The following is a 27,729-nucleotide window of genomic DNA, read 5'->3' as shown; positions in this document are numbered from 1 at the left end:
CGTTGTCGGCAGGATTTGAACCTGCGCGGGGAGACCCCAATGGATTTCTAGTCCATCGCCTTAACCACTCGGCCACGACAACCATATATTAAGAAGACTGAGAGACAACACAAATGATAAAACATGAAGTGGCTCATAAGAAGAAGAAGGCAGTCAGAGACTGTAACATCCCATGACTTAGGTCAGGGTATCCTGAAGGCAGTACCTGACAAGCGGATAGCCTCGACCTCTCAGGGTAGGTCAAAGCTATGCACTAGCTTTGACAATAGATCAAAGCTAGTGCATAGGTAGATCAAAGCACTGGCTTTGATCTATGGTCTTACTCACACTGGCCTTCTCTCCTGTTTTTCTATTTATCCAGCTCCTGAGTTTACAAAATCGAAATGTGACCTTGACCTACTTTTCACAAGGTCAAGGACATCATCTCATTTTCATCCCATTTGCTGCCCGAGTAATGTGTTTTTTGTTTCATCTGTCTATTTGTAATGGTTGCGAAGACATTTGGTGGACAGATGAACGGACAGACTGACGGATGGACCGACGGATGGACAGACGGACGAATACATGAACATTGACAATTACAATACATCACCGCTTTGAACCGGGATGTAATAATAAAGAAAAAGAGGAAGATGGGCATAAGATGCACAGCATGAGCCTGCACTGTCAGAAAAAGGGTGAGAGTTAGGATTTGTGGATGGAAGAATTAAAATTCTTTATACACAATAGGCCCTCTCCATCTGTAAAACAAATGATATTACTTTTTTAAAGAACATTTTCAGTTTTCACAGTAGCTAATCTACAAGGGAATGACAATGATTTAGCTTAAAGTTATACACAAAAATGATTAGTCTCCAAATAGCTTCCTTGCGGTGACAACTTAATTAGTTTTAAATGATGAATTTCACAATATGCAGCTATATATCTCTTTTACATATTACCATTAAAGCCATCATTTCAGCGCGAGAAAGATTCTATTGTTTGCTTGCAAAAGGCAGGTTTGCATAATTCGTACATAATTATAGTGCCTTGACAAAGAGGATGGGCATCTGAAGAAACAGAGCAGAATTAAGGTGGTAGTGAAGGAGAGCTAGGCAGACAGGCGAACCTTCTCTGCAAGCTATCAGTGCTAAGTGACCCATATGGGCAATCTGTCATGTTGGATGCCAATGCTAACTAAATGTGGAGGTATATGACACTGCTGCCTCCTACTCAGTTATTTCTCAGCATATGTGTGCAGGGTGTGGGTTTGTGATTGGGTTGAGGCAGGTTCAGTGACTCGTATATTATATAAGAAATAATTAGGTTAATGTTACAACCCTATTGATGTGCACTGAGTTGACATCAGTGCATCATTGGCCCTAACAGCAAATAATGCATTTTTATCATTTATTAAGCTTATGTCATGAGTTTAATGCTCAGAAATGAAATCACATAGTGAAGCATGCCAGTGCTGGCAATTAGTGCCAATATTGGGCATGTGTGCAGAAAGTAAGCTGTGAAGGCATGGTTGTTTTCATCAGCCTTTGGAGTGACAGCACTGTCTTAAATGAAAAACACCATGTGCAGGGACAGCCCTCTTCCTCCCTTCAAGGCCAGGCAAGCAAGAGAGCTCACAGCTGGAGAAAGTGGAAGCGAGAAACCACTGTCATCATTCATGGCTCCTCCATCGCTCCTCAGCTGTGCCATTTCAAATCAATAGCTTTTAGGAAATCAGCATCTGCCCTGCAGTTCGAAATGAAAGGCCTCTTTTGTTGTGAATCCCGTAGTGTGTATAATGATCCCATGCTGAAGACACATGCACATTTTTCACAGGCATTTTCTCCCATTGCAGCAAATTACATAATATGTTCATGTTCAAAGTAAAGCCTGAATAGCTTGAAGAAGAAAGAAAAAAAAGCTACATTCACTGCCAAAGCTGGTATTAAGGTGAGCCTACCTATCTTCCGTGTGAAGTGGATAAAAAGGAGTGCGTTTTAGCAGCACTAAATTCTGTGGCGCCAGACTCACATGTGAATAAGTTAATCTTGTTTCCCCTCTGGCTCCAGGTGTTTACTGGGACCGATAATTCCCATCTGCATATACGCTTACCTCCTCCTACTCCTCCCACTCCCCTTCTCCTGTCTGTAGATCACGTGCCAGCGCCTGGAGCTGGCCAAGAATGCAAGAAGGACTTTGAAGGAGAAGTCAGACTTGCAGGAACACACTCCTCAAATACTGTAGATAACTGTTGAACTGATAATGATGATAAATTACGTTGCGAGTCACTAATAATGAAATATGAAGAGATATTTGCAGTGCACACAGTGGCAATGCTGGAACATGAATCACATAATTTACTTTAAGTGGGATTTTATGATAAAAGCCAATGTTGGCAAAAGGTAGACCATGTTAACTGCATAATTGTGGCCAAAACTATCACTTTTGGTAGCTTAATGAGTTGATGAAGTTCCTGTACCTGTAAATTGTGAAATTTCTAATACAGGGATATATATAATTTAACAAGAGCTATATCTATGATCTCTACTGATCTATGTCCATCATTAGTGTCCACATCAGTTATACTGCATATCCACATTTTTATGAATATCTACAGAAAAGTCATGGCCAAAGTGTTCAAGATGAGCACAAGTACTCATATGTGTGCTCGTAAATCATTCACCGCTGAGCGTAATCTACCACATGTTGGTGTAAACTCCTGTTTCACCGACTGAAATATCTGGTATAAAGATAAGGTTTCACGCTAAACAAAACAAAACAAAAATATGAGAAATTGTATCGTGTTACTTTGCACAGACATGTATGTACTGCATTGGATTGTTTTTTTTCCAAGTAGGATTTGAGGCCACTTTCATCTTCATTTCAGAACCAGTTCACTGTGAATTGTGTCCCAAGAAGTCAAATTATGGATCCAACAGCACCATCTGCTGGTTGACTTAAGTGCATGCTTCCTTATATAGAATCTGAACGTCTAAATGCAAAATGGTACTGATGCTGAATGCTGTGCGAAAAAATATACAGACAATGCAGACGTCTTGTTTGTGTGTGTATTGTGGGCCTTATTCTTTCTTCTGATATGGATCATTTATTGAATATATCAAACCTAATTTTAGTTCTGGTTGACAGAACCTGCAGTCTTGCAGGAAAATGATTTTGACTGGCTGACAAGGAAAAAATGGAGAGATCAGACACAACAAACTAATATCAGCTGTTTTAATCACTAATAAATTACATAACTACCATGTTGCTATGTCACATCTTCTTGATTACAAAATATTCAGAGTGTGTTTTTCAATACTAGTTTATATAATAATTTAAGATGGATAAAATCAATCACAAAATAACAAAATATCCTAAAGGGCGTGATATTCGTTCAAATGGATTTCCATTCTGGTGTTGACATTTCTCTCTGTGCTACACAAATAATACTTATCATTGTCTGCTAATATGAAATAAACAATTGAAAATGAAACATCAACTTCCATCAATCATTTCAGAACAAATGAATCAGTCCTTTTCTCTTCTATCAGCAGTCATCACTGTGTGAATGTGTGAACAACCAAGACAAAAAAAAGAGCACATTTTAATCACCCTTCTTTCTGTTCATTGTTCACTTTGGTTCCATTTAACACTAATTAAAGTGCATTTGTATGCAAGTGGGAGAACTCATTTAAATGAAGTGATCTGCTCTCTTTGCTTCTAATCATCAGAGGTAATTTGCTGCAGTGTTTGATCTAATTTTGGACTAATGTTGTCACTGATTTTATATTTTGTGAATATATAAGAATCATCCAGGAGGAAATCCATAATTGAAGCGCAAAGAAATTACTTTCCTTTGTATCAAAGCAGCCTAAGGACTGCATGGATTTTAATTCTAATTGCTAGCATAGAATTATTGCACCAGTGGGATATATCAAAACATGCCACCATTAGTTACCTTGAAATAACAGTCTAAATAATGTACATGCCAAATTTTTATATATAGAAAGGTACCTCTGTCATTCCCACTCTGTACCCCAAACAATTGTTCTTGCACAATATGACTTGGATGAGTAGGTAGGATGTCTTACGTATGTGAAGTAGATAACACTTCATGCACACCACCAACTGGGTCTGTTGAATACAATTATTATTTTCATTTTTGGCAAAGCTAACAGTTCAGGCTGGCACAGACCGGCCCATGGCTGCTTGCATGCTGCTATAGATGCTGAGTCCCTCGACCTCTCCACTCTGTTCTCCCTCTACTTCTCTGACTCTGTCAGACTTTGTCCTGATTCAATTATTGTCTCAGTGACTTCACCCTGGGGAGTTTTCTCCCCCCGGGGTTCCTTTGCCTTATTGTCTCCCAGCTTCCTGGCATCGTGGGCATGACAGTGAGAGATCTGCTATCTGCGATGGTGTGCTTGGGAAACACATAGAGGAACGTTAGCTGTGTGGACCTTGTCAATACCCAGAATGGACTGTGATTGTTGATGATGATTGTTGTACATATACTTGTAATATCTATTGAACATTTATCCATCCTAGGGAGAAATTTATCAGCTGTGGTTCTCTTAATGGACAGCTCTTTTTTTTTTTTCCTGTGTTGGGTTTTTATGGAATTTTTCCCTGTTCAAAGGTCTAAGATAGAAGGTGTCTCTCTGACCGTGAAGCCCTCTGGTGCAAAATGGTATTTGTGAATTTCGACTATGCAAATAAAATTTGATACAGCAGGACAAACGTCGCTACTCATAGGTTCCATTGTTAAAATGATAAGCAATCAAACTTCTGTTTAACCGTTGCTTTAACTGAGTGACTTCATTTCTCGTGCCACATTATGTGAGTTCATTTCCCAGTAAATATGTGAGTTGTAGATAAAACTGTGAAGGTCGTGGAACACAGAGGTCATTACCTCTCCCAACAACTGCAGAATTACTGCAGTATTACAACGACGATCGCTACTGAGGTTGTCAAAGAAGTAAGTACAAGAACTGTAACAGCACAGAAAGTTTATATAAAATTTACTCTCTCCACAGGAACAAATACAACCAACTCAAACAAGGTTCATCTATGTCCACTCCTGGGGAATGTTCTCCATCCTGCAGCAGTGAGCTGCACCTTCACCAGTCAGACATGAAAGCCACTAGAACAAAGAACATCTGTTTCCGTCGATTCACCACTAGATGGCAGCACAACACTTGTTTTCGGCCACAAAAACTAGTCCCAGTAGTTCAGTACTGAGGTTTACATTCACAACCACTCAGTGTAATTAGAGGTTATGACAAATTAAAAGCACAAACTGGTAATTTGACATTATGGGCAGTGAGTGTAGAAATTGAAACCATGGTTAAATTAAGTTGTTGTAATTATATTTATATATTTTGATTCTGAGCCAATGCACAACTCATAAATCAAATTATAGAATCGGTTGTGGGAAATTTGGACTTATCAAATACCTGTACACACCTTGTTAATTATGAATACGCCTGCTAGGTATCACAGGCAGATACATTTATTACAAATTAAATTAATCTGATTTATTTGGTATTCACTAGTACAGAGTAGAGGCGATTGGGAATTATGATGTATTTGGAACAGTTTTCCAAATGTTGATGTATTATGATGACATTTTGTGTAGCGATGGCTCATGTGTCAAAGATTTTTTGTTTCTATTGTATTGTGTCATAGAGGTATGATATTACCAGCAGTATGATGCAGATTCAGACTCACTGTGGATTTTACATCACTCACAACCTGGTTTCTATTATATATTTTTTTCAGACTGGTCTAAATGCTGATTCTTCTGGAACATGTTTTCTTTATAAATGAATGGACTTCAGTTCGAGGTGCATGGATGAAGACTAAATAAGACCAAATACATTATTTTCCCGCGCTGTAAGGCGTACTGGACTATAAGGCGCACCTTCAAAGAACGGCCTATTTTAAATCTGTTTTCATATATAAGGCGCACTGTCGGTTTTTGAGAAATTTAAAGGCCTTTAGGTGCGCCTTATAGTGCCAAAAATAATGTACAGGACTGGAGGGAAAAAAAGCGCCCATCTTTTATTTTGAAATATGACCGGATACGTCACGTGTTGCTGGCGGGACCGGTCCGAGCAGCCGGCTGTCAGTGCAGTTTGGAGTCTCCACACAGTGCGCAACCGTCCGGCCGGGTGGCGATGAGAGAGGGTACCTGCGGCTCAGGATGGATCAGAGGATCACCGAACTGGACCGGAACAACAAGCCGGTGTCGCTTTACGGGGAGTTCACACTCACCGGGAACCGGAAAGTCAGGTACGGGGTGAGTTTGACCGAGAGGGACCTCATCGTCCAGAGACTCCCCTCCACTCACGCCTGGAGGAACCGGTTGGTGCTCAACCTGAAGGACTGCGTGGGTTGCCGCGCGTACCGGGACAGCGACAGCCCGGACCCGGCTGCCTACCTGACAGCCTACTTTTACCCGCTGAGACGACGCCTGGTGAGCTCCGGAGCGACGCGCCAGAGAGTGGAGCAGTGCTTTCGGCTGGCCGCGCTCCAGGAGCCGTGCGCCAACCTGGAGGTGGCGGAGATGTGGGCTGGGGCCGTCAGGGAGCGCGCTGCCCAGCAACACCTGAGAGACGGTGAGGGGGGGGGGGTTTCTGGTGTCTTGTTTTTATGTTTCCATGACTGCAGAAGTGATGATAGTGATGAAAACATCCCGAGATGTAAAATTATGTCTGGTATTCTCATTTCATCAGACCTGACGCGTCATTCATGTCAAACCGTAAACGTTAGAGAGCGTCAGGGGCCAAACTGGAGGCTCCCAGGGGCAGGAATAGACTTGAGTGTTAAAAAAAAAAAAGTTAGGACGTTCTATAAATTCACATGTGATAGATTTTTTAACAATATTGCATGTACTTTTAATATTCATACCACTTTATTATGTAATAAATTTAAAACATGTACTTGAACAACTTGAGCACAGATAAAAACATGTCAGGATGAGGTGTCTTCTCTCTGAACAGCAAGAGAATTAAATTATGGGCAGCTTGACTTAACAATTAGACTGAACCCAAGTTTTGTCCATTTGTTAAAGTAATGTCATGACACATACAACTACACCTCAGTTTTATGACCTCTTTTAAATGACATTAAAATGAACATTTGTCAACTTCCTTTGTCATCCAGGCTGTATCAAAAGCCGTTGACACGGATATCCCCGTTACACCATTCTTTTCCACTTCAGAGCAGCCTGAGAAACTTTATTGACAAATTGTTTAGGAGATATGATAAGCTCTGTCACAACACTTGTAATGATTATTCAACTGAATAATGGACCAATCATTATCAAAATAAATCAATTTTAGTTTAGTCTATAAAATGTGTTGAGGAAACTTGACAGTTATCAGCTTACGGTCTCACATGAGACACAAAAGCTCCACATCCTCACAAATGCGGAGCTGGAACCTGAGAATCTTTGGAAGGTTAACTGAACAATGACTCATATATATTACCATATACATTTATTACCTAACAGACGGTGAGATTAACAGTCTCAACTGCTCTGTCTTAGTTACCTTAAAGAAATTGGCTCCACTCCTTTGTGGAAGTTCCCATGAAGTCCTTATTATGTTTCAATAACAAAGGTCATTTTGGGCAGACACTCCACAACAGGAGAACAAGGACAGTGATATTGGAGAACACAATGTCTATTGAATATCATGTTTCTGTAGCCGGAGTACATGATTGTCGAACAGCGTCACTAGACTGTTGTAGTCATTGTTTTTAGACAGCAGCACCAACAGATTTTACTGTTCCAATCTGCTTTTCTTTTCTTTTTTTAAAGACCTTTTGTGAGTTATTGTCTTATCACTTCACCTTAAAGGAGATTTTACTTAGTCTGCTTTGCTCATTTTGTGTTGAAACTTTCTTACATTCCTTTGTCTTATTAATTTTAACGTAACAGGAGTGGTCTGGTAAATCAATGTCAGAAAGTCAAAAATTCACCAACCCTTGTAACATAAAAGGCACTTGAAAAACACACTACTGTTACTGAGTTCACACCAGGTGTGTGTAGAGTAGACTTATCATACATTACCTTTGACCCACTCCACAAGTGAATTAAACAATAGCTCTGCTGTAGCCCAGACAGTCACCTTTTAGTATGCAAACAAATGGTAATGACATGAGAGGGACCTGAGAAACATAAGGCAGTATAATGTACAGTACTGACTTTATGTCAGGCCAAGAGGTATAAATACTCAGGGGGCATCTTCCCAAGATAATTTGATATAAACGTTCTCATTATTTGACCTCCTCATCACCAAGCTCTTCCTGGGTCCATTAACACATTTTTTAAATGTGTTTGTTTTTTTGATTATTTTCACTTTTCTTTCAAAAAGCTGTGGTTGGTATCAAACTCTGTGACCCAGATTAATACCCATCTGCACAAATGTATTTTGAACATGACAAAACATGCTTCAATTCCTTCTGCTTGTCACTGTCAGAATAGGAATGAGCTATTTTGTTTAGATGCAGTATCATTTCTTTTGGAGCGTAGCACTCCTCTGCTGCCACCCAGTTTATCTATACTGTAAAAGCAACGTCTTTGCTGTAAAGCCATTTGGAACAATCATTTCATTTCCTATTTCTGCTGTTTTGTCAAAAACAAAGCTGCATGGGCTCCGTTTAGTTTCTTCTGAGGTTATATTTTCACCCAAGTGTGTTACTTTGCTGGTTCGGAAGCAGATTAAAAATTACTGAACAGATTTTCTTTGTAGAAGGATAATGCCAGAACAGACTTTATTATTATTATTATTATTATTATTATTATTATTATTATTATTATTATTATTATTATTATTATTATTATTATTATTGTTGTTGTTATTATTATTATTATTCAGCATTTTATTTCTTGTTAGCACAACTTTGGAGTGACAGTGAACAGAGCTAGTGCTTTGATCAATGACAGTAGATCAGAGCATTAGCTTTGATCTTTGACCTATGCAAGTAGGTCAAGGCTTTAAAATGCTGCTGCTGTAATAAAATAAAAAGTGATGGTGTTGTGTTGGAAATGAAATTTCCATGCATTTTGGTTGTTGCAGTTTAAATTTGAAGTCTTTCCACCTCGGGGGGGCTTTGGTACCTCAGGGGTGTGAAAACATGGATCCCCTCCCAAAAGCCCTCAACCAGAAGTTACCCATTATTCCTGGGGGCCAATGTGGACCATCATGTTCAGGAGCCCTGGATCCAAAACATTAGTATGAATGAGGTCAGGGCTTCTTGTCTGACCTCTTGGTGCATGTGTCACCAGCCTGACCTGACCTGTGGTGCACTCACAGAATTTTATTTTGGGATGTATTTGCTACAAATGCATTTACCTCTGAAGGGAGACGCCTGCTTGAAAATGTATGTTTACATCTGATTCATAAGAATCATAAGGGTAGTAGATTTAGTTTGCAAACATAATGGATCTTCTTCTTCTTCTTCTATAAATTATATATATATATATATACAGTATATAAACACACCATATTTTGTGGCGTCTCATTGAATCAGTCTGTTTGCTTTCCTGCTCTTGTTTACAGGATCTATGAACATTAGTGCACCAAGTTGTGGTCCAGACAACAGTCTTATGAAGTGTGTGATTAATTAATAGGTAACCTCATTACAGGCTGGTTTTTTTGACGTCAGACACTGGAGGTAAATGATATACTGCATGTTGGGATCAGATTGCTCATGGCTCAAGTTCAACTTTCAACAGAAGAAGAGAGAATGGAACACACACACAGCGAGTGTTGGTGCCTGTTCTCCAGCCCTGCTGCTCTAATGAGATTTGAAAGTTGAGGTACCCTCTCAAATAGTATCTAAACAGCATTGATTCTCTGTTATCAATAAATTGATTAAGTTCAGCTGTGGACAGCTTTATCATGAGGCAGGTGACTGCTGCAAGCAGAGCGATAACCACTATTGATTAAATCCTGCCCTGATTGTCGTGTTGCTTGAGCTCGCAGCTGCCGCCGTCCCACGACAATGAATCACAACACCAAAGCAAACCACCGCGAAATAATCCAGTGTGGTTAATTAGAATATCTGAGTAATCCCAAAATGCTCTCACTGCACCGGTTTCTGCCATCAAAACCTCCAGCTCGGCAGCTCGGCAGCTCGGATTGCCCACTACGTAAAACAGTTTGACTTGCAAAATAGGAAACCTTCACTATGAACATGTTCTCCGGAATCTGTCAAATTGGGGTCGTGATGAGGTTCATGGTTATTCAAGATGTTAAGAGAGAGAATTGTTTTAATTTAAAAGCATTAGGTCTATTGTGATTGATTCTTTACAAATAGAGGTTTTCAAGTTATATATTGAAAATAATATTTTTGTTTTTGTCAATGTCAAACAACCCCAATGACATAATTCCACCACGAGTTCTGTCTCTTAGCTATTAGAAACGTATGTGTGTGTGTGTGTGTGAGTGTGTGTGTGTGTGTGTAGTCTGCAGTGACAGCAGCAATCCTCTGCCTCGGGACTCCTCTTCGTCGGGTCCGTGCTGCGATAGAGCTTGACGTGTTGTCTCGGCCTGGGAATCACAGCCGCTCTGTATCTGTAATGACAGGATCCTCCCCTGCTCCCTCTCACCACGAGCAAATTTAAAAAGATGTGAGCAAACATGGGAAGTTTAAGAAAACCAGCGGCAGACTATAAGCACCATTAAAGCGTTCTGGTGTTCTTGTGCAGAATGTCTGTATCACAACTTTGTGTGCATTACACTACCCATCAATCCAACAAACAAACAAAAAAAAGCAGTCGGTGTTATTCTCAAGAGTGTCCTCTCAAGTACACAGGAAGTCTGTTGCTTTCTGTGGTGAAAGAACGTATGTTTATCCCCATTTTTTTTTTTTTTTTAAATGGGAAGAAGTCCATTTTTGTCCAAACTTAACACACCAGACACATTATTTGTGTACAGTTGTGATCTCATGTTTTCCTCTGTCTCATGACTTCATTTGAAAAAAAAAAGACAGCGTTGCAGAAAGTCAAGGGAGAGCCGAATGAGCGAATGTGAAATAAATATAGTCGAGGTAGTACTTGACCTTCTCAAAAAAAATGAATTAGACGTAGCTGCATGACGTAGCAATGACGTAGCTGCATCAGCACTCTATACATACATTTTCATCTTTTTGTTATGTCACTAGTGAACCTTCTTACAATCTCTACTTCTTTAAATCCATTCATAAATTTTGGAGCAGTCCTGCTTTGACACACGACCAACAAACAAACCAGCCAAAGTTGTTGTTTTTTTCCCCATGCAGCAGCTCGACTCCCCCCTCCCCTGTGTCGGACACTGCAGCCTGAAATACCTGTAATGGATATGTTTGCTCCACAAAGAGAAAGATGTTTCAAAGGATTCTCTGTAGACGAGTGGTTGACAGACAGCAGAAGATGATTTTAACAAAACCAGAATGTCGTAAAGTCTCTGCCTTTTCCTAATTTAGACGTACAGCGAGCTAACCGCTGCCACCTCCTTCTCCTTCCACACCCTTTGTGGTTCTCGCTCAGCAAAAATCTGCTGTGTGCTTGAACGGCTTCCGCTGTTTGATTTACAGACGGCCTGACGGACGAGAGTTATCGCCTTCCTCTGCACCAAAATCTGTGCTGCAGTTTGGTGAATCTGAATGGGATTCAGAGTCCCCCCCCCCCCCAAAAGATCAGTTCCCATCAGTGCAGGTTACTGACAGGTGATTTAATAGAAATGTCGTGTTTTCTGATATATTATGTGTGTAGCAGGGCGGAACCATAGGCCCACATTTGTTATTGATCAGATCAGAGACACAAAATCTTCAAATATATTTGTCTTAATAAATTTAAATACCGGCAATAAACAAGTAATCCGACTACTCTTGATGTAGTCGGATTACTTGTTTATTACCGTAGGTGATTTTGGAATACTTAAGCCTAAGTAACCTTATTGGATCAAATTAGGACAGTTTTTGTGCTAAAATAAGTTAAACTGCAGATCACATTTTGGCACATTTTTGGTAAAAAAAAAAAAGCCAGTTAAAACAAATATTTCAGTCATGGAGTGAACCACATGTTGATCCATGCTCATTGAAATGGTCCACAATTCTATAATACTTAAAAAGTGATCAATTGATCAATTAATTCTAATAAAAAAAGAAAGGATTCCAAATACTGTGGTGGTTGTTCAGGATGAAATATTAAGATTCTAGAACGGGCATGGAGCAGCTTCAGAACGGTTATGGAAACTTTCCATAAAGTTCAGATTTTATTTGTTACTGTGGGAAGTTTAGGCTGTTGTGTGGGTTCAGTTAACATTAATGGCTGTGTTAAAAAGTTATTTTCTGTCGTCTTAAAAGTGGATCTCTCTCCCTCTCTCTCCTGGAATCAAATAAAGAGTCCACTAATGTAGCCTGAAAGGTCAAATAAGTTGTTCTCTGTTACAGATGGCTCCCATGCTTCTGATCGGGGACACACAGTAAATACAGAATTCTTATTGTTATTCAAGTTCTGGTGTTTGAACAACAGGTGACAGGTGTTCAGCCAGAAAACACAGCCCCAGTTTCGGAGGTGATACGTAGTACGAGTTCAGGCAGGCCGTGGAAGTCGAGCTCAACCGACAATCCCAGCTGACAGTTCAACTGGTTCCTCTCTGAAAGTTCAGTCTCAAACAGGAAGTCCTGCTTTAGCCTGTTTACTCCAGCATCTTTATGTCAACCCGTTTTACAGCCCACCTCCTCTGGTTGTGAGGCTGTTGTCACTGATGTCTGGGTCTCCCTACATGGAGGGAAAAGAAGGTCTGAAGACTGAAGAATCGTCTTAGATGAGAGGTGAAAACATCTACAAGGACCTTTTGTACAAGTCCAGTTGATTTGATTTTTAATACCTGGATGAGGACCATACCAGACAGGTCTGAGGACAGATCGTAAAAGAATGCTGTCAAAGTCAAAACAAGTTTACTTTGGCTCAAGGGACTGATATGTCTGCCTTTACAAAGAAATTTTCCTGCAATCATTCTCCATTCTGTCTCTGCATGATGTCTTTCGTCTGTTTTTACATCCTCAATGGGATAGATTAAGACATTAGGCGATGGATCATGGATGGGAAGTGAGAGACTTATGACCTGAGTAAATACAAATGCTCTTGAAATATACTGTAATGTCCTTTTGTGTTTAGGATGACATTTTGTTTGAAGTGAAGCCTTGGTCCCTGCGGTCGGTGAATAGAGGCTGACATCCAGCTGAATGTGTTGGACCGTTGTCAGACAAAGCCAAGAAAGCGGTCTCTTTTCAGACTATGTGCGCTCAGATAGCGATAATAGGCAACCTTGCTGGAAAAATGTGGGGTTTTTTTGGTAACTCCTGGGTTTTCCCCTCTTATTTAGGGTGTCATTTCCTACAGCGAAAACCGGACTAGTCATTATTCTATTAAGAGCCGGGACAGTTCCCATGCTCTGGGGTTGAGGGGCACCCAGTGAGATGGCTGTAATCATAGATCAAGGAAGTACCGTTGAGACGCAGAGCTCTGTTTCCATCGCTCTCAACTAGGCAGTTGTTTGTGACGGTGAGCAATGTGTTAGTAATTCTTTTATTTTAGGCAATTATACGTGTTCAAGCTATTCCATTATTGTTTGTATGCTTTTTGTTCTATATCTAGGTACAGATTCAGGATTACACATCCCAGTCATGAGAGGTGGACACATAGTCTGGTGTCATAAACCACCAGTCCCAAATGAAGAAAGAATATCTTCATTTTCATTAACAAATCCACTGCAGGGACACCCAAGATGTTCAGTAATGTCTAGATTGCCTTTTAGCAGACTTCAGACGTAGCTGAGGTCATGATGGAGGAGGAAACTCAACCACTATGTTAGGTTGGATAGCCAAACCTCGTGGTTTCACTGAGTCTGGCCTCCCATTGGGATTCTGGGACTTCAATCTATAGCTGCTCCCACACACCTTCCCAGGTTATGTCCCATTGATTCATTCATTGATTGGCTGCTATGTTCTGGACTGTTTCAGGAGCTCCTTTGCTCACCGTATACATCCTGTCCTGTGATCATTCACTTTTCTACCGTATCCTGGAAAAAAATAATAAGGCTATAGTGGCATATACTCCAATCTGCGATCTGAAAGCAACCTTAAAAAAACAAGTTTAAAAGTGACCTTATTTGCAAGTTAAATTTTAATTTGTGTTTCATTGTTATTCATTTAGGGGTTTTTTTTTAACTGTGTGAAGTTATTGTAATTTGTCTCTCTCTTCTTTTAATTTTGTCTGTTTTTATTAGTTTGATAAATGTTTAAAGGTTAGATGTTTCTTTGTTCAGAAAACGCACGGTACTATTAAAAATCCTCTTTACGTGAATCTCTTTTGGATTCTGTGATTATTTTGTAATTTGACTTTTATGAATAAACGTGATGATTAAAAAATCAAAATCAAATCTCTCTCTCTTTCCTTTAGTTCGTTAATGTATTCGGTTATGTAGAATCTCGTGATCAGAATCAACTTCTGTTGTCCTTTTGGCCATCTAAACCACAGTTTTATTTAGTTAATCAGCCCGTTGTGCTTTCTCTTTTCGTTTCCAATCGTCCTCATCTGTCTTGTCTCTTCTGTCTCTGTAGGGGGGTCAAAGAGAACGCTGCCTCTGCCTTTTCGGATGATGTTGCTGGTGAACCCACAGAGTGGGAAAGGACAGGCTCTGAGTCTCTACAACCAACACATCCGACCAATGCTCAAGGAGGCAGGAATCCCACACACTCTGATCATCACCGGTGAGTCAGAGGACCAATATGCACAATACTGGTCAAGTGTACTAAATCTCCCTAAGAGAGAGTCATCTAAACTTAAAGGGTTAATTTAATACTGTACTCATGTTTTTTCTGTCACCCCAAATGAGATATTTATATGTGCTGTCAGGCGACACAATATTCCAACACAACCGCTCTGCCAGAACTGGCAGCGCTACGTAAAAGTCAGACGTTGTGGGCATCGCTAGAGTCTTTCTCCTACTCTGTCCAAACTGTGGAGCGTGTATTTCACTGACCGGCAGCAAGTAACGCTCCAAAGAATGTTTGTGAGGCATTATAAATGAGAACCAGAACATTTTTCTTTTGGATCAAGCAGTAAAAAAAAAAAAAAAGTGCCCCCTGTATCTCTTGACTCTGGACACCCTGTGACGAGGCTACCACACATAAGCGCGATGTTAACAATAGATCGCAGCCCCAATGCGATCCTCTGATCAGCGCATGAGATGCAGGATTAACAAGCTGCAAATCGAAGCCGCCAAGGAGAGTGGGTTAAATTCCCCAAGAGAACATACAGTACCTGCTCAGTTGTCCTTGGGCGTGATATGAAGTCCTACCTGTTCCACAGGGTCAAAAATTAATACAGTCAAAGAACGCATTATCCTCTGTGCCATTTCTATCTCTGCAAACCCATTCCCCACCGCAGCAGTGAAGGAAAATGGATGATCACAATGTCAAGAACACACACATACACACGTGCTCGTGCGCACACACACATGGAAAATGACCTGTACACACACACAGCTTAACAAAGGTCACAACAATAACAATATTTACATCCCGGCTCTGCCTGCTTCTCTCAGTTCCAGGACCCTTCCTCATCTTTGAACCCTCTTTGTGTTTTCATCATCATTTCGATCAACTGCCTCTGATCCATCTAGATTTTTCATGTGATGAATAAATACACACACGGATAGAAAAACATAGGGATGTAAACACCTCCGTATTAACTCATATGTTTGCACAAAATCCCTTTTTTACTATGATGAGGTCATATTCAGTGTATCCGTGCTTCAGCGTGAGGAGGAACCCTACCTTCCTGAGCGTTGGTAAGAACCAGGCTAATTCTGGTGAAAATGTTATTATTTAATGATTTCTTATTAGTCGTAACTCCTAAATCAAGAAGTAGAAGAATTATTAAAACATTAAATACATAAAAACACACACATGAGATTCAAACATAGAACACTGACATGAAAGTTAACCTTCAGTCAGGATTCATGGAATAAAGATGTTTTGTTTTATGCCAGTCCACACGTTTGGTCCCATTTGGTTCTCTGGATGCAGTCATCTAAAAGAAAACATAATGGAATAGATCTTAAATGTGAAACTGATGATTAGATTCACTCATTCTTTTATTTTGAATGTGTCCAAACTAAATGAGGGCAGGTAGAAACTCTCCATGTGATGGTTTCAGTTGTTCTTATATGGGTTCCCTCCATCTTATATTTGGAGTTCCAGCCTCAAGGTGTGGAGGGGTGGGGGTGGGGGTTTGTTCCTCAATCGGAGAGCAGAGTCAGATCACAGTCAAATAATACTTTTTTCATCACCGTGCGAGTTGCACTGACACACAAAGACGAGAACCCGCAGGGAGAAAAAAAGAACTACGTAGAGGCGCAGAAGAAATCGTTCCACTGGTGCTGCCCTACATGATGAAAATTCATCGGCCACCGTCTCCCTCTGAATACTCGGAATAGCGAATGATTTAAATGTTGTTTGTCACGAAAAGACGATTTGAATCCCGATGATGGTTTTGTAATCGACTACATTACAAGTTTGTGTGACTCAGCACATACAGCTGGTGCATTTTTATTTTTAATTGGCTCTATGTAGTCAATCTGATTCAAAGTGAAGGACACTGATGATGACACTAGATGAGTTTTGCTTTTAATTTACAAAAAAAACCAATGGCTGATGTTTATCCTTACACTCCTGCTAATTCACATCCTGACATAATGAGATCTTGCTTCGTTTTTTGGGTGAAACCAGCGTGCAAAAGTTTTCCTCAGCCACACCGAGCAGAATGAGACGGATTCCTGGTCGCATCTTTGGCCGTGTGACGGCTGTGAGCGCTGCTCGGGGGCGGGGGGTGGAGGACGGATGAAGGATGACTGCACCGCCGCTGGGTTCTGCTGCAGAGGCAGACAAATGTGCTCGAGTGCTCGTCGGTGATTTTCTGTCCCTGTTGGTTGTAGAGAACGACACTGATTGCTCCTCGGGAGTCCTCCCTCGCTGCACAGGCAAGATGTCTGTCAAGAAGTATTAATGAAACAACAGCAGCATGATAATCTCCCCCCTTGTGCTCGGACTCATCCGCTCAGTGGAACAGAAAAATCGAGGCAGACGATCCTCCAGCAGCATCTTTACTCTATTTATTTGTTTTAGTCTTTTGTTCCTTTCTTGGCAGCGGTCCATGTGCTCTTTTAAGAAACATGGATTATTTATCAGACTTGCATGCTGCATTGGCTTTTTATACTTTCATAAATGAAGATCAAGTTAATTTGGTTAGGTTTCTTTTTGTGGATCTGATTGTGTATTAATACGTTTCCTTTCTGAAATAACTCATACAGAAGAAAAAAAAAACACCCCACATTCAAAAGGCGACGCTTTAAATGTCATCAATCTGTGAAATTCCGGTGAGGAAGTCCAGTTATGACGCTGCCTGAGGAGATGTGCAGTCAGGATGTGTGACAGCAGGTAGAACACACAGCTAGAACCTGCTTTTGAGGGATTAGAGAAGGTCAGCAGGAGGACGGGAGCCTCTTCACACTTTACACACACTCAAACCGTCATGATGGAACCATTTGGAATATGACAACTTGAAAAACTGTTCTGAGGTCTAATCATCTTTTTTTTTTTGGATGTTGACATAAAATCTGTTTAAATTCACCTGAAATTAATAAGAGGCTCCAGAAGCACAGAAGTCAGTTTAACTGATGGCAAGAGTTGCGTGTTAAATCCCTCCTCCCTCCACGTTGCAGCGCCTCTCCTGTGTGTCTTTTGTCAGTGATTGAGGTTCTTCAGGGCTTCTTAGTGAATTACATTTGCATATATGAGGAAATGTGATCCGTCTGGGCTGATAAGGAGGAATCAATTCTTTTGTTCTGCAGAGTTTAGGGACGAAAGAGAAGAAGAGCAGCTGGGATTTGGATCGCACTCCATTGGACTCAGTGTCTGCTCTGTGTGTGTGTGTGTGTGTGTGTGTGTGTGTGTGGTCAGTCCTTTTGATTTCACTCATGAGAAAACGACGGCAAAATTAAATTGCAAATGAAAGTTCGTCCCTTGAAAGAAGACAATTCATCGTCTCTTAAATATACCGGGAATTTTCTAAATGTGGGATTTTTAAAATTATAATTCATGAATAATAAGATATTTTATTAAATGATCAGAAAATTATTATTAGCTATTATTTAAAGGATATTAAGAAGTTCTACACATGAAATGGTACGTGGGGGGGGTTGACTTCCTGGTAGAACATTGGTGGAGGAACATCTTTCAGGTATTATCTTCTCACCTTCATTTCGATGCAGACTCGTGTTCAGTGTCTATGAAAGCCATGAAAGAGGAGCATGATGTGGAGCATCACAGTAAAGCCATGTTTGGTGGGCAAGGAGGTCTGATTTAAAATGTAAACACACACACACACACACACACACACACACACACACACATAGTTTGAGCTCAGTCTATTCATAAGCATCAGCAGCAGAAATATCTGTTCAGCTCGGCTGCACACAGATTGTGATCTGAGCTCAGGGTTACAGTTGGCCAAAAATACAACTCATACATACTGCATGAAAAACAGCTCACGTGTCTGTCTTCTATTGTCTTTGTTGGATAAACAAAAAAATAAATTAAATAAATTTAAAAAAATCTATTTTTAACAGCTGTGCAGATTTTATTAATCAGATCAGATGCTGTATTTCCTCCCCTGTGTAGGAATGTGATTATTGGATATAGATGAGTGGTTTTTTTTTCTGGCATTAGTTCAACTTTGTTTCCAAGAAACTAAAAGAGGAAATTAAATAAACAGCTCGATAATTATGTTGAATTTTCACAACCTCTCTTTCATATTCACTCTTTTGTTGTCGTCCTTGTGCTCGCTGGTGGTGGGACGCCAATTCTCCCGTAACACAAGAACTAACTCTTCCCGTCACCAAAGCCCCTCTTCATCAGATTACTCTCCAGATTAATTAAAAGGAGTGCCTCCAGCTGATTCTGATCCCATCCTCAGCAGCGCAGACCATTGACTTTAGACACTAGATCGACTTCTCCGGTAACTCCACTTAAATTTGTCAACTAAATGAGCTCAGGATTACACGGCGATTCAAGGTCTTCATCATCTTTTGTCATCATTATGGGATGACTGAGTGTTACACGTTGTGATCTGTGGGAACAGGACGGTGGGATGGAATTTTCATTCATGAGACACAACTGCCTCCCATCCCAGTGTTAGCGCTGACTGTGTGTGAACAGGACACACGCATCTGCGTGACAACTTGTTCCACTGATGTGCACGTGTGTGTGTGTGTGTGTGTGTGTGTTCTGCAGAGCGGCAGAACCACGCCCGTGAGCTGGTGAGAGAGGCTGACCTGTCACAGTGGGACGCTGTTGTCATCATGTCTGGAGATGGACTTCTGTTTGAGGTGAGACTGTTTGGTCAGTTTAAGTCATGATGTGTGTCTGTCGATGTTTCTCCGTACACTTCACACTTCTGTCACTACAATAGAGCAAAATGTTTTTGTTCCTTAAAGCACCTGATTTGCCAATCATTAGCTTTTTTTGCTGAGTTTGCTTTTTTCTGTCCCAGAATCGTTCACACTCGATTGAACGATGGTCTGTTCAGACACATCTTCGTCATCGTTGCACGAGTGTTCTGGAAGACAACAAACGCTTCCATCGCATTTGTCTTTTCCTGTGCCGATCAACCCGTGGTTTACTGTACATGCAGAAGCCACACCACGTCAGATCTGATCATTCTCGTTCACGTTACACGGGCCACAAATCAAATGTTCCTGAGATTATTGTTGGAAATGCCTCTAATCTGATTAGAAAAGATCAGAAGTTTGCATTGGAATGGTTGAAACGATTGTCCTGCTGAAGCAAAAACATCAACGTTAACAGCATGAAGTCACTGGAGCCTGGTCATGTGAAAGTAGCTCAGACTTTCTTTAGAAATTTCGGTTAAAAAAAGTGTTTTTGATTGTTTCTTTTCTAGCTTTTCTCACTGCAGTGCTCGTGTTTGGATATACAGATTATCAAAAGAACAGCTTGTCCTAAAATGAAATTTAAGTCATTAAGTTCCGATGACATCCATCTTTCTGGAAGAGAAGATGTAAAAAAAAAAATCACGGAATTTCAATTTTCTGTCTTTAGAAATGTCTGATAGTGGATTTATTGTGTTGAGAAACTGAAATATGTTTTGTGTTTCTATTTTTTTTTTAGTGATAAAAATTTTAAGAGTTTGTTTTTCCATTTACATCTAAACTTTTCTCCGCCCCTGATCAAATCTGGGTTTTGTGTGTCTGTCAGGTGATCAATGGTTTGCTGGAGAGACCAGATTGGGAGGAGGCCATCCGGACCCCGCTGGGCATCCTTCCCGGTGGATCTGGTAACGCCTTGGCTGCGTCCATACATCACTACTCTGGGTGAGACTGAATGATCACGTAGTTGATTGACTAGTTACAAAGTCGGTCAACAGATATTTCATTCCAAGAGGTTATGACTGGAGTGTCAGAGCACTTTTGCTTTATAATTGTAATATAATTGGAGCGACGCAGGAGAAAAATCATGATAGGATGTAAATATTAAATCAAAATATGCCTTATAATAATGTTAACAGAATAAAAAAACAGTTTCTGGTTTCTGTCAGTCCGGTTCACATTTGTCTCAAAATCTAGCAAACGCTTGACTAATTCCATGGAATCCATCAATAACTTCTTAAAATATCTTTCGTATAATCAAACTGACAGACACACTAGCGTGGGCGGACAGATAATGTACCGACAGTAAAAAGGAAGCTGAGTCAGATCTGTATATCATTGAACAGTTGATCTGAATCGAATCATTAATCAATAACTGCATTGACAATCAATAAGTAAATAAAAATCATTTGTTAAGAAAATGTTCCAAACCTTTACTGGTTCATGAATCACAATAAATGTGAATGACTTTCGGTCTTGGATTGTATTACTCCACCATGACAACCTGGAATCCACAGAAACCAGTCTAACCAGTCGGTTACACACTCTTCAGGCGTGCAGCATTCCAAGTGCAGCGCTTGTGAGTTTCACTGTGAGGCTTACATTGTGCTAAAGAGGTGGAACAGTATGACGGATAAATCAACACTGTTAAGACAATTTCCTCCTGTCGGTATCAGCAGCGACTCTGATATCCGCTGTTTGATCAGTTCCTCCAAAGTCCACGTCCCACGATCCTCAGCCAGTCGCTGATGAGCTCTTTCTCTGCTATAACCTGTTGTTATTATTATTACTGCATGTCGGCCTTAATCAGTTATCAGTCAACCTCCAGTGTGGAAATAATCCCAATAGATTCAGGCCTGACTTCTGGTCCTTTTCCAGTGTAAAAAAAAAAAAAAAGCACTCATCTAATTATTAATTATTCAGATCTTTTCATTTGAATGATTGAGCTGGAGGCAGGACGAGCTGCAGGACAGAAGAAACCAACGCAGCGGAAAATAAACTGTTTATTCTAGGAGATCACTTTCCTTTCACAAATTGATTTATTTTGGAATGAATATGTTGTCTACTATTATTGATTATTTTACAATATTTTTTTCCCCCTCATTGATATTCTTGACTAGGGAAAGGAAAAATTAAAATGCTATGAAATAAAAACCCTGGAATGGTTCTGTCGTCACCAAAGAGCCACTTTCATTTGTCACTTCCACTGCATTCGCCCATCAGCATCTCATCAAACAATAGTCTTCCAGCCAGAGCGGCAGCAATGACAGGAAGGGACCAGAGTCTGCATTGTGTTTGCTCCTTTCACACACACACACACACACACACACACACACACACACACACACACACACACACACACACACACACACACACACACACACACACACACACACACACACACACTGGGGGTATCCAGAAAATCTCTCTCTCTCTAGTGGCAGCAGGCTGTCCCGCACCGGCCCTGATGAATATAGTTCACTGAGGCTACGGGCATCAAATGGGATACAGTGGGCGGGTTCATTGGGGGGGGGGGGGCGTCTGTGAGGCTGAACCCTGACATGATGGGATGTTTTGATGTGGATGCATCTCCCTCCACTGGTGCCTGACTGATACTGCATAAACAGTCTGGGATTTGTAAATATAAATTATGGGACCCCCCCACCCCCCCTAGAAATTATATCATTATAAATTTATTAGTTATTCAAGACAAAGGATATATCAATGATTTTGTCAGGATTTAGCTCCATAACCTCTGAAGATACATCAAATTGGATGTTAAAATGAACTGTAGTCAGTTTCAGCCGCATTTCTGCCTGACTGTTATTTGTTATCTCAGATGACTTGGATCCAGTTCAGACAGTAGTGTTGGTCCTGGAATTCACTTTAGTTCTCTAAGCTAACCACATTCTCTGTTGAGGCGCAGCTAAGGCTTCAATTGCTCAATCTAAAAAAATGTAAAAAATAAAATAAAATAAATAATTCACCCTTTAAAACATTTCCGGATCTCTAGATGATAGTCCACATCAACACCAAAACCTAATGGAGTATTCTTTGCATCATACCCAACCTCTTGAGAAAAATTCTGCAAAATTCCATTGTTGCTTTTTGAGGAATCCTATTCATCAACAAAAAACAGCGTCTTTACTAAGATATAAAATTCTGTAATGCAATGGTTTCTGGTCGGGGCTTTTGTTTTCAGCTTGTGACATTCAGTGTTTATTGAACCGACGGTCGGATTTTCATTCTTTTTTAAACCAAATTGGTTTTAAAAAAAAAAACCAAGTCAGGCTTACAAATGAAAAGCTAACAGAAGAAACTCTTAGTTGCTCAAACATGTGACAAGTGGTGCAAAAGTAAATGTGCACTTCAATTTATGGGTTTCTTGGTATTTGAACAAGCAGTGATTAAAAAAAAAGAGAAAACAGCTGGAGAAAGGAAGTGGAGGCGCTGGGATGAGCCGACTGGTGCATAAATTCATGAGGATGAATATGGAGGACCGCTGCTTGGTGAAGTCCACCGAGACATCACTGTAATTGCCTGTGGACTGGAAAATCAGTGTGTGTTTGTGTGTGTGTGTGTGTGTGTGTGTGTAGCGGGTGTTTTAATGACCTTTCACCCCCGTCTCCATCCTCCCAGATGGGGTTGTCTTTGTTTGACTGACCTGTCATGTTCTGAAGGCCCATAAGCTGATCCTGTCCCACCCTCACCCCCCTCCCATCGTGGCTCCACCCTCCTCATCCACGCCTGCTCTGTCTTCTGTATTCCTTTTGCATACGCGTCCGCAATTAAGGTCACGGTTACTCCGGTGTTTACGCTCTTCTTAGATCTCGCCAAAAACAGCCGTAGGCTTTGACCCACTTCCAAATCCTAAAATAGTGAGTGCACCCTCCTGTTTTTGTTTTTGGCCTGACTTTAGAAAGTTAATCAGGATGAAAGACATCAGCGGTTGATGCAGAAGTCGTGTTTGTGTGATTTGAGGAGGTGACTAACGTTCCTCTCCTGGTTCTTCCCACCAGAGGCCTGCCGGCGTCCAGCGAGGACCTCCTGGTCAGCTGTGGTTTTCTGCTGTGTAAAGGAATCGTGTCCCACGTGGATCTGGTCTCCATCCATTTCCCCTCCAGCCCCCGTCTCTTCTCCTTCCTCTCGCTGGCCTGGGGCTTCGTCGCCGACGTGGACATAGAGAGCGAGAAGTACCGTCACGTGGGCGCCGCCCGCTTCACGCTGGGCACGCTGGTGAGGCTGGTTTCTCTGCGGATCTACAAGGGGAAACTGTCTTATCTGCCTGTTACTGAGGACTCCGTCAGCAGCGAGGGTTTGACGAATAACGTGACCCTCCGCTGCAACAATCAGGCCCCCTCAGGCCAGCGTCCACCGTCCAGCGACTCTCTATGCGAGAACTCTTTCCACAACTCCTGCCACTCCAACAACGGCTTGAAAGCGAGGAGGACGGAGGCTAGAACTTGTCGAAACGCTAACAAACCCCTCAGCAGCCCCCCTGACTCCGTGCTGCCGCCTCTGGACCAGCCTCTTCCCAGAAACTGGGTGGTTGTACCAGAGGAGGACTTTGTCCTGATGTTGGCCATGTACCAGTCCCACCTGGCGGAGGACCTGATGGCGGCGCCAGGAGCCACCTTGAACGACGGCGTCATTCATCTTTTCTACGTTAAAGCGGGAATATCACGCGCTGCGCTGCTAAACTTGTTCCTAGCTATGGAAAAGGGAGCTCATATGACAACCAGCTGTCAGTATCTGGTACATGTGAAGGTGCTGGCGCTCAGACTGGAGCCATCTTCAGCCAAAGGGGTCATAACAGTTGATGGAGAAGTGGTGGACTATGGCCCAGTGCAAGCAGAGGTACACAGAGGCCTGGCAAGGTTAATTACAGGATGAAGTGAGTCAAGCAGAGACGGTTCTTGGTATATTTTAGCATTTCTTATCAGGAATGTCCACGAATAGGAGCGGCACAACGGAGACGCAGTTCTGATTCATTGTTAAATGTTAACGTCTTACAAAAATAAAATGTTGTGATGTGGGATTAGAGCTTAATCTTTAGAAAGACAAATCATATATAGAGACCCTAAGTGTTTGTTATTGAATGCATAGAAAAATCACTTCATAGAGAAAACACACAGACGCTCTGATTTTTGTAGCCTGTTTTTTGTTTCCTGTGCTGCAGCTGAGACGTCTTGAATCACAGCATCTGATGCAAAGGTTTGAATCCACTCCTCTGTGACTCTGTTGGGTTACGTGTGTGAGTCAGTGAGGGAGCTTGGTTGAATGCTCTATTGTTGTCACAAAGCTCCAGTAGAAGTGAATACCAAACGGCACACAGGGCAGAACGTCAGTAAATGTGACTAATATTATGTTTCAGGTGTATTTCCTCATATCATAGCTACCAGTGGTGGTTGTAGGTTACATTTATTTGTTGTGCCTTTCACCAAATTTTTGACTAGTAGTCTTAAATAAATGCAAACAGCTTGGCACAACGATGGACGCTGATATTATATTTTAACTAGGAGTTGTTTCATTTTTGGTGGTGATCCGGTTTTATCACCGCTCATCAGTTCAGGATTTTGATCAGTTCTCCTTCCAGGAGAGGAGAACCATGATCCACCAGGATGGTGGTGAGCTCCATTACAGATTTATTTAGAAAAGCGTTGTGCCAAAGGGAGACTGACGTGATGCCACATCATTTAAAACCAGCAGTGAATACATAAATAGATGGCAGCTCATTATTATTATTATGTGTGTGTGTGTGTGTGTGTGTGTGAACATGGATTTTAACAATGCTGGATTTAAAATGATTGTTTCAGCTTTGCAGAAGCTTCACGAGGGAGGACGTGCGTTCAGCACGTTAGAGCTCAAGGATTCGTACTGATTGATGTTTGTGTGAGACAAACTGAATGTAAACATACCTTCTCCTTTTTTTTAGTAAATTCCACTGAGTGAAAAGGTCAGTTCACCAAAAATCAGAGAAAAACGTCATACATTAATCTCTTCTGCATGCACTCGAATGTCCAGATCTCATTATTGCAGCTTTTAATATAAAAAGATTTTATTTTTCTTTTCTTATATTTCCTTTTTTTTTTTTTTTAACCTTCTCTAGTCTTTAGTAATTTATTTTTTTTAACAAGATTTTTCAAATACATGATTTTTCAAATACATGTTCAAACAGAAATCTAAAAAAAAAAAAAAAAAAAAATCAGGTCATTGCACTTTACATTATCACAAAGTCCATTTCATTGTTTGGTGCTGATTTGTTTGCTGATGTGAACAAAAGGGTAAATCAGTGAGTTCAGTGACAACGTTTCCGTCACTGATGATAAGAGTGTAAACTCTTGCAGCTCTGGTCCTGGACATGTGATCAATGGTTTTAGTGCTGCGACTTCTTCTCAATAAACCATCTTTCTCTCTGCTTGAAACCTTCCCTCCATATTGCACTGCAGAGCCAAACACACCCAGGCTGTCAATATGGAAGATCTACAGTATGAATGATAATTACCTGGGTGGCCTTACAACATAGAAACAATGATGGCTTCGGTCTCTAGCTGCATGGTTGATGAATATGTTTGTTTGTTCAGAGGTTTTTTGGGGTTTTTTTTTTTACAAAAGTGACACCTTGACACGAGGCTAAAAATCAGATGTTGTTTTCTCAAATGAGCTCAAGGGTCTTGAAGGGTTTTTGGGGGTTTGCTTTTTAGATTGGGAGAAAGAAGTGATATTGACTTGTTAAATGCTGCGTGAAGTAGGCGTTGAGCTCTGGACAGGGTGCCTTTATCTCCATCCTCACCACATGAAATCATTTGGGGTCATTAGCTGACCATCCTGTCACTGAGAAAAAGAATGAATAATGGGTTTCATTTCACTTCAAGGCAAAACACAAACTATTTGTAAAATTAGGAGACGGAAATAGTGGGACATCCATTCATCATAAAGAATTATTTCATTGAGGTCATTATGCAAAAGTAATATCTGTCTGCCACCCATTATCCGAAACATGAATAACAGCAAAGATCCATATTTGCCTACAAGATTTAAATGTTGTGTAATCATCAAACTAAAAGCGCAAATGTATTTTATCAAAAGATCACCATATGTTTTGGCACAATGAAAGTTTTTAGGAGAACAATGTCAGTTTTTGACTTTTGTTGGCCTTTATACGGTATAAATTGTTTTTCTCATGAAGCAGCTGATGAGCCGCAGCACATCAAATGGAAACTACTTGAAATGATGTTTGATTTTGTTTTATTTAAACACTGAAATCTAAGCCCAGGCACTGAAGAAGTTAGAACAACCAACCTAGTGATTTTTTTTTTTGTTTGTGACCTTGTGAAATACATTTTAAATAAATCCAAACTTAACCAAAGATAGATTTTTTTTGAGGCTGCTGGATTTGAAATAAAATAATAGAATTATCTATAAATTTAAGTTGAAAGTGCACACATTTGGACAGACGTATTAGTAAAGACTACCTTTTCATTATTTTCTGTTCTTTTCGAGCAGTGGACCTGTGTAGCTGTTTAATAAGACTCGGTTGTGCTGCCCCCTTGTGGTGGGACCACGGAAGTGAACTCACTTCCCTCAAGTTTGAGACTGAAAATACAACTTAAAATAAGACTTTTTCCTTACTGTTCGCCAACATTCCTTATAATGCCGAATTCATCAGCATTTTTCCATTTTGTTAGAGAAAAAATTATATCCTGTTGCCATATTGTAATTATGGAATGTTGCTTTTTATGTAAAACTTGAATCCCTGCATTTTAAGTAGAAATGTTAAGACTGTTCATTTTGACGCCATCATTTTCATTAGAACTGGAGCGGCAGCCTGAAAACGATTTTACTCTGTAGGCCTGTGATTGACTATTAAACCAGACAACAAAACAAAGAGGACGGGGCTACTTGACATTCACCTGGAGACCAATGACTCTGTTCGTCTCAGTTATTTGCTGTTCATGTCTTTATCTGCTGCTTCTCAACTGCTGCTGGCTTTGTGTTAAAATTTTACGGTGAAGAGAAACTGTTTTGTTCTTGCACAGAAATATCTATTTTTCCATGAGACAAATGTCTGTAAATCTTCTTATACCAGGTCAAACATTCTGCTGGAGTGTTTCTGAGTGAAGATTAAAACTTCTTCTGCTGTTATTGAGTCCAGTTTGTGATCACTTTGGCCCACAACCCTAAAAACCATCACTGGATCAAATGCAATGAAATAAACCATTTAAAATTAAATCAGATGTTTAAT

General features: G+C 40.6%; 1 protein-coding gene and 1 non-coding gene across 2 annotated transcripts; one reads left to right on the top strand and one right to left on the bottom strand.

Moving 5' to 3' along the window:
- Positions 1-82, bottom strand: trnas-aga (transfer RNA serine (anticodon AGA)). Its single transcript has one exon. It is a non-coding gene; the product is annotated as a tRNA-Ser (tRNA).
- Positions 83-6,148: 6,066 nt separating this feature from the next.
- On the top strand, positions 6,149-27,655 carry LOC137600226 (sphingosine kinase 1-like). Its single transcript, XM_068321734.1, has 5 exons — positions 6,149-6,599; positions 14,599-14,748; positions 19,333-19,427; positions 20,314-20,429; positions 23,504-27,655. The coding sequence occupies exons 1-5, from the start codon at positions 6,185-6,187 to the stop codon at positions 24,375-24,377; spliced, it is 1,650 nt and encodes a 549-aa protein (XP_068177835.1). The 5' UTR covers positions 6,149-6,184; the 3' UTR covers positions 24,378-27,655.
- Positions 27,656-27,729: the final 74 nt, after the last annotated feature.

Source organism: Antennarius striatus, chromosome 8 (genome assembly GCF_040054535.1).
Source record: "Antennarius striatus isolate MH-2024 chromosome 8, ASM4005453v1, whole genome shotgun sequence".
NCBI lineage: Eukaryota > Metazoa > Chordata > Actinopteri > Lophiiformes > Antennariidae > Antennarius > Antennarius striatus.
Note: the sequence above shows the minus strand (reverse complement) of the source record. Positions and strands in the feature narration are given on the sequence as shown.

Bases quoted from the DNA above. Each gene is read 5' to 3' on its own strand.
- LOC137600226 (XM_068321734.1), top strand. From the start codon at position 6,185: ATGGATCAGAGGATCACCGAACTGGACCGGAACAACAAGCCGGTGTCG. The intron at 6,600-14,598 runs GTGAGGGGGGGG...CTGTCTCTGTAG, and splicing joins CCAGCAACACCTGAGAGACG to GGGGGTCAAAGAGAACGCTG. The intron at 19,428-20,313 runs GTGAGACTGTTT...TGTGTCTGTCAG, and splicing joins GAGATGGACTTCTGTTTGAG to GTGATCAATGGTTTGCTGGA.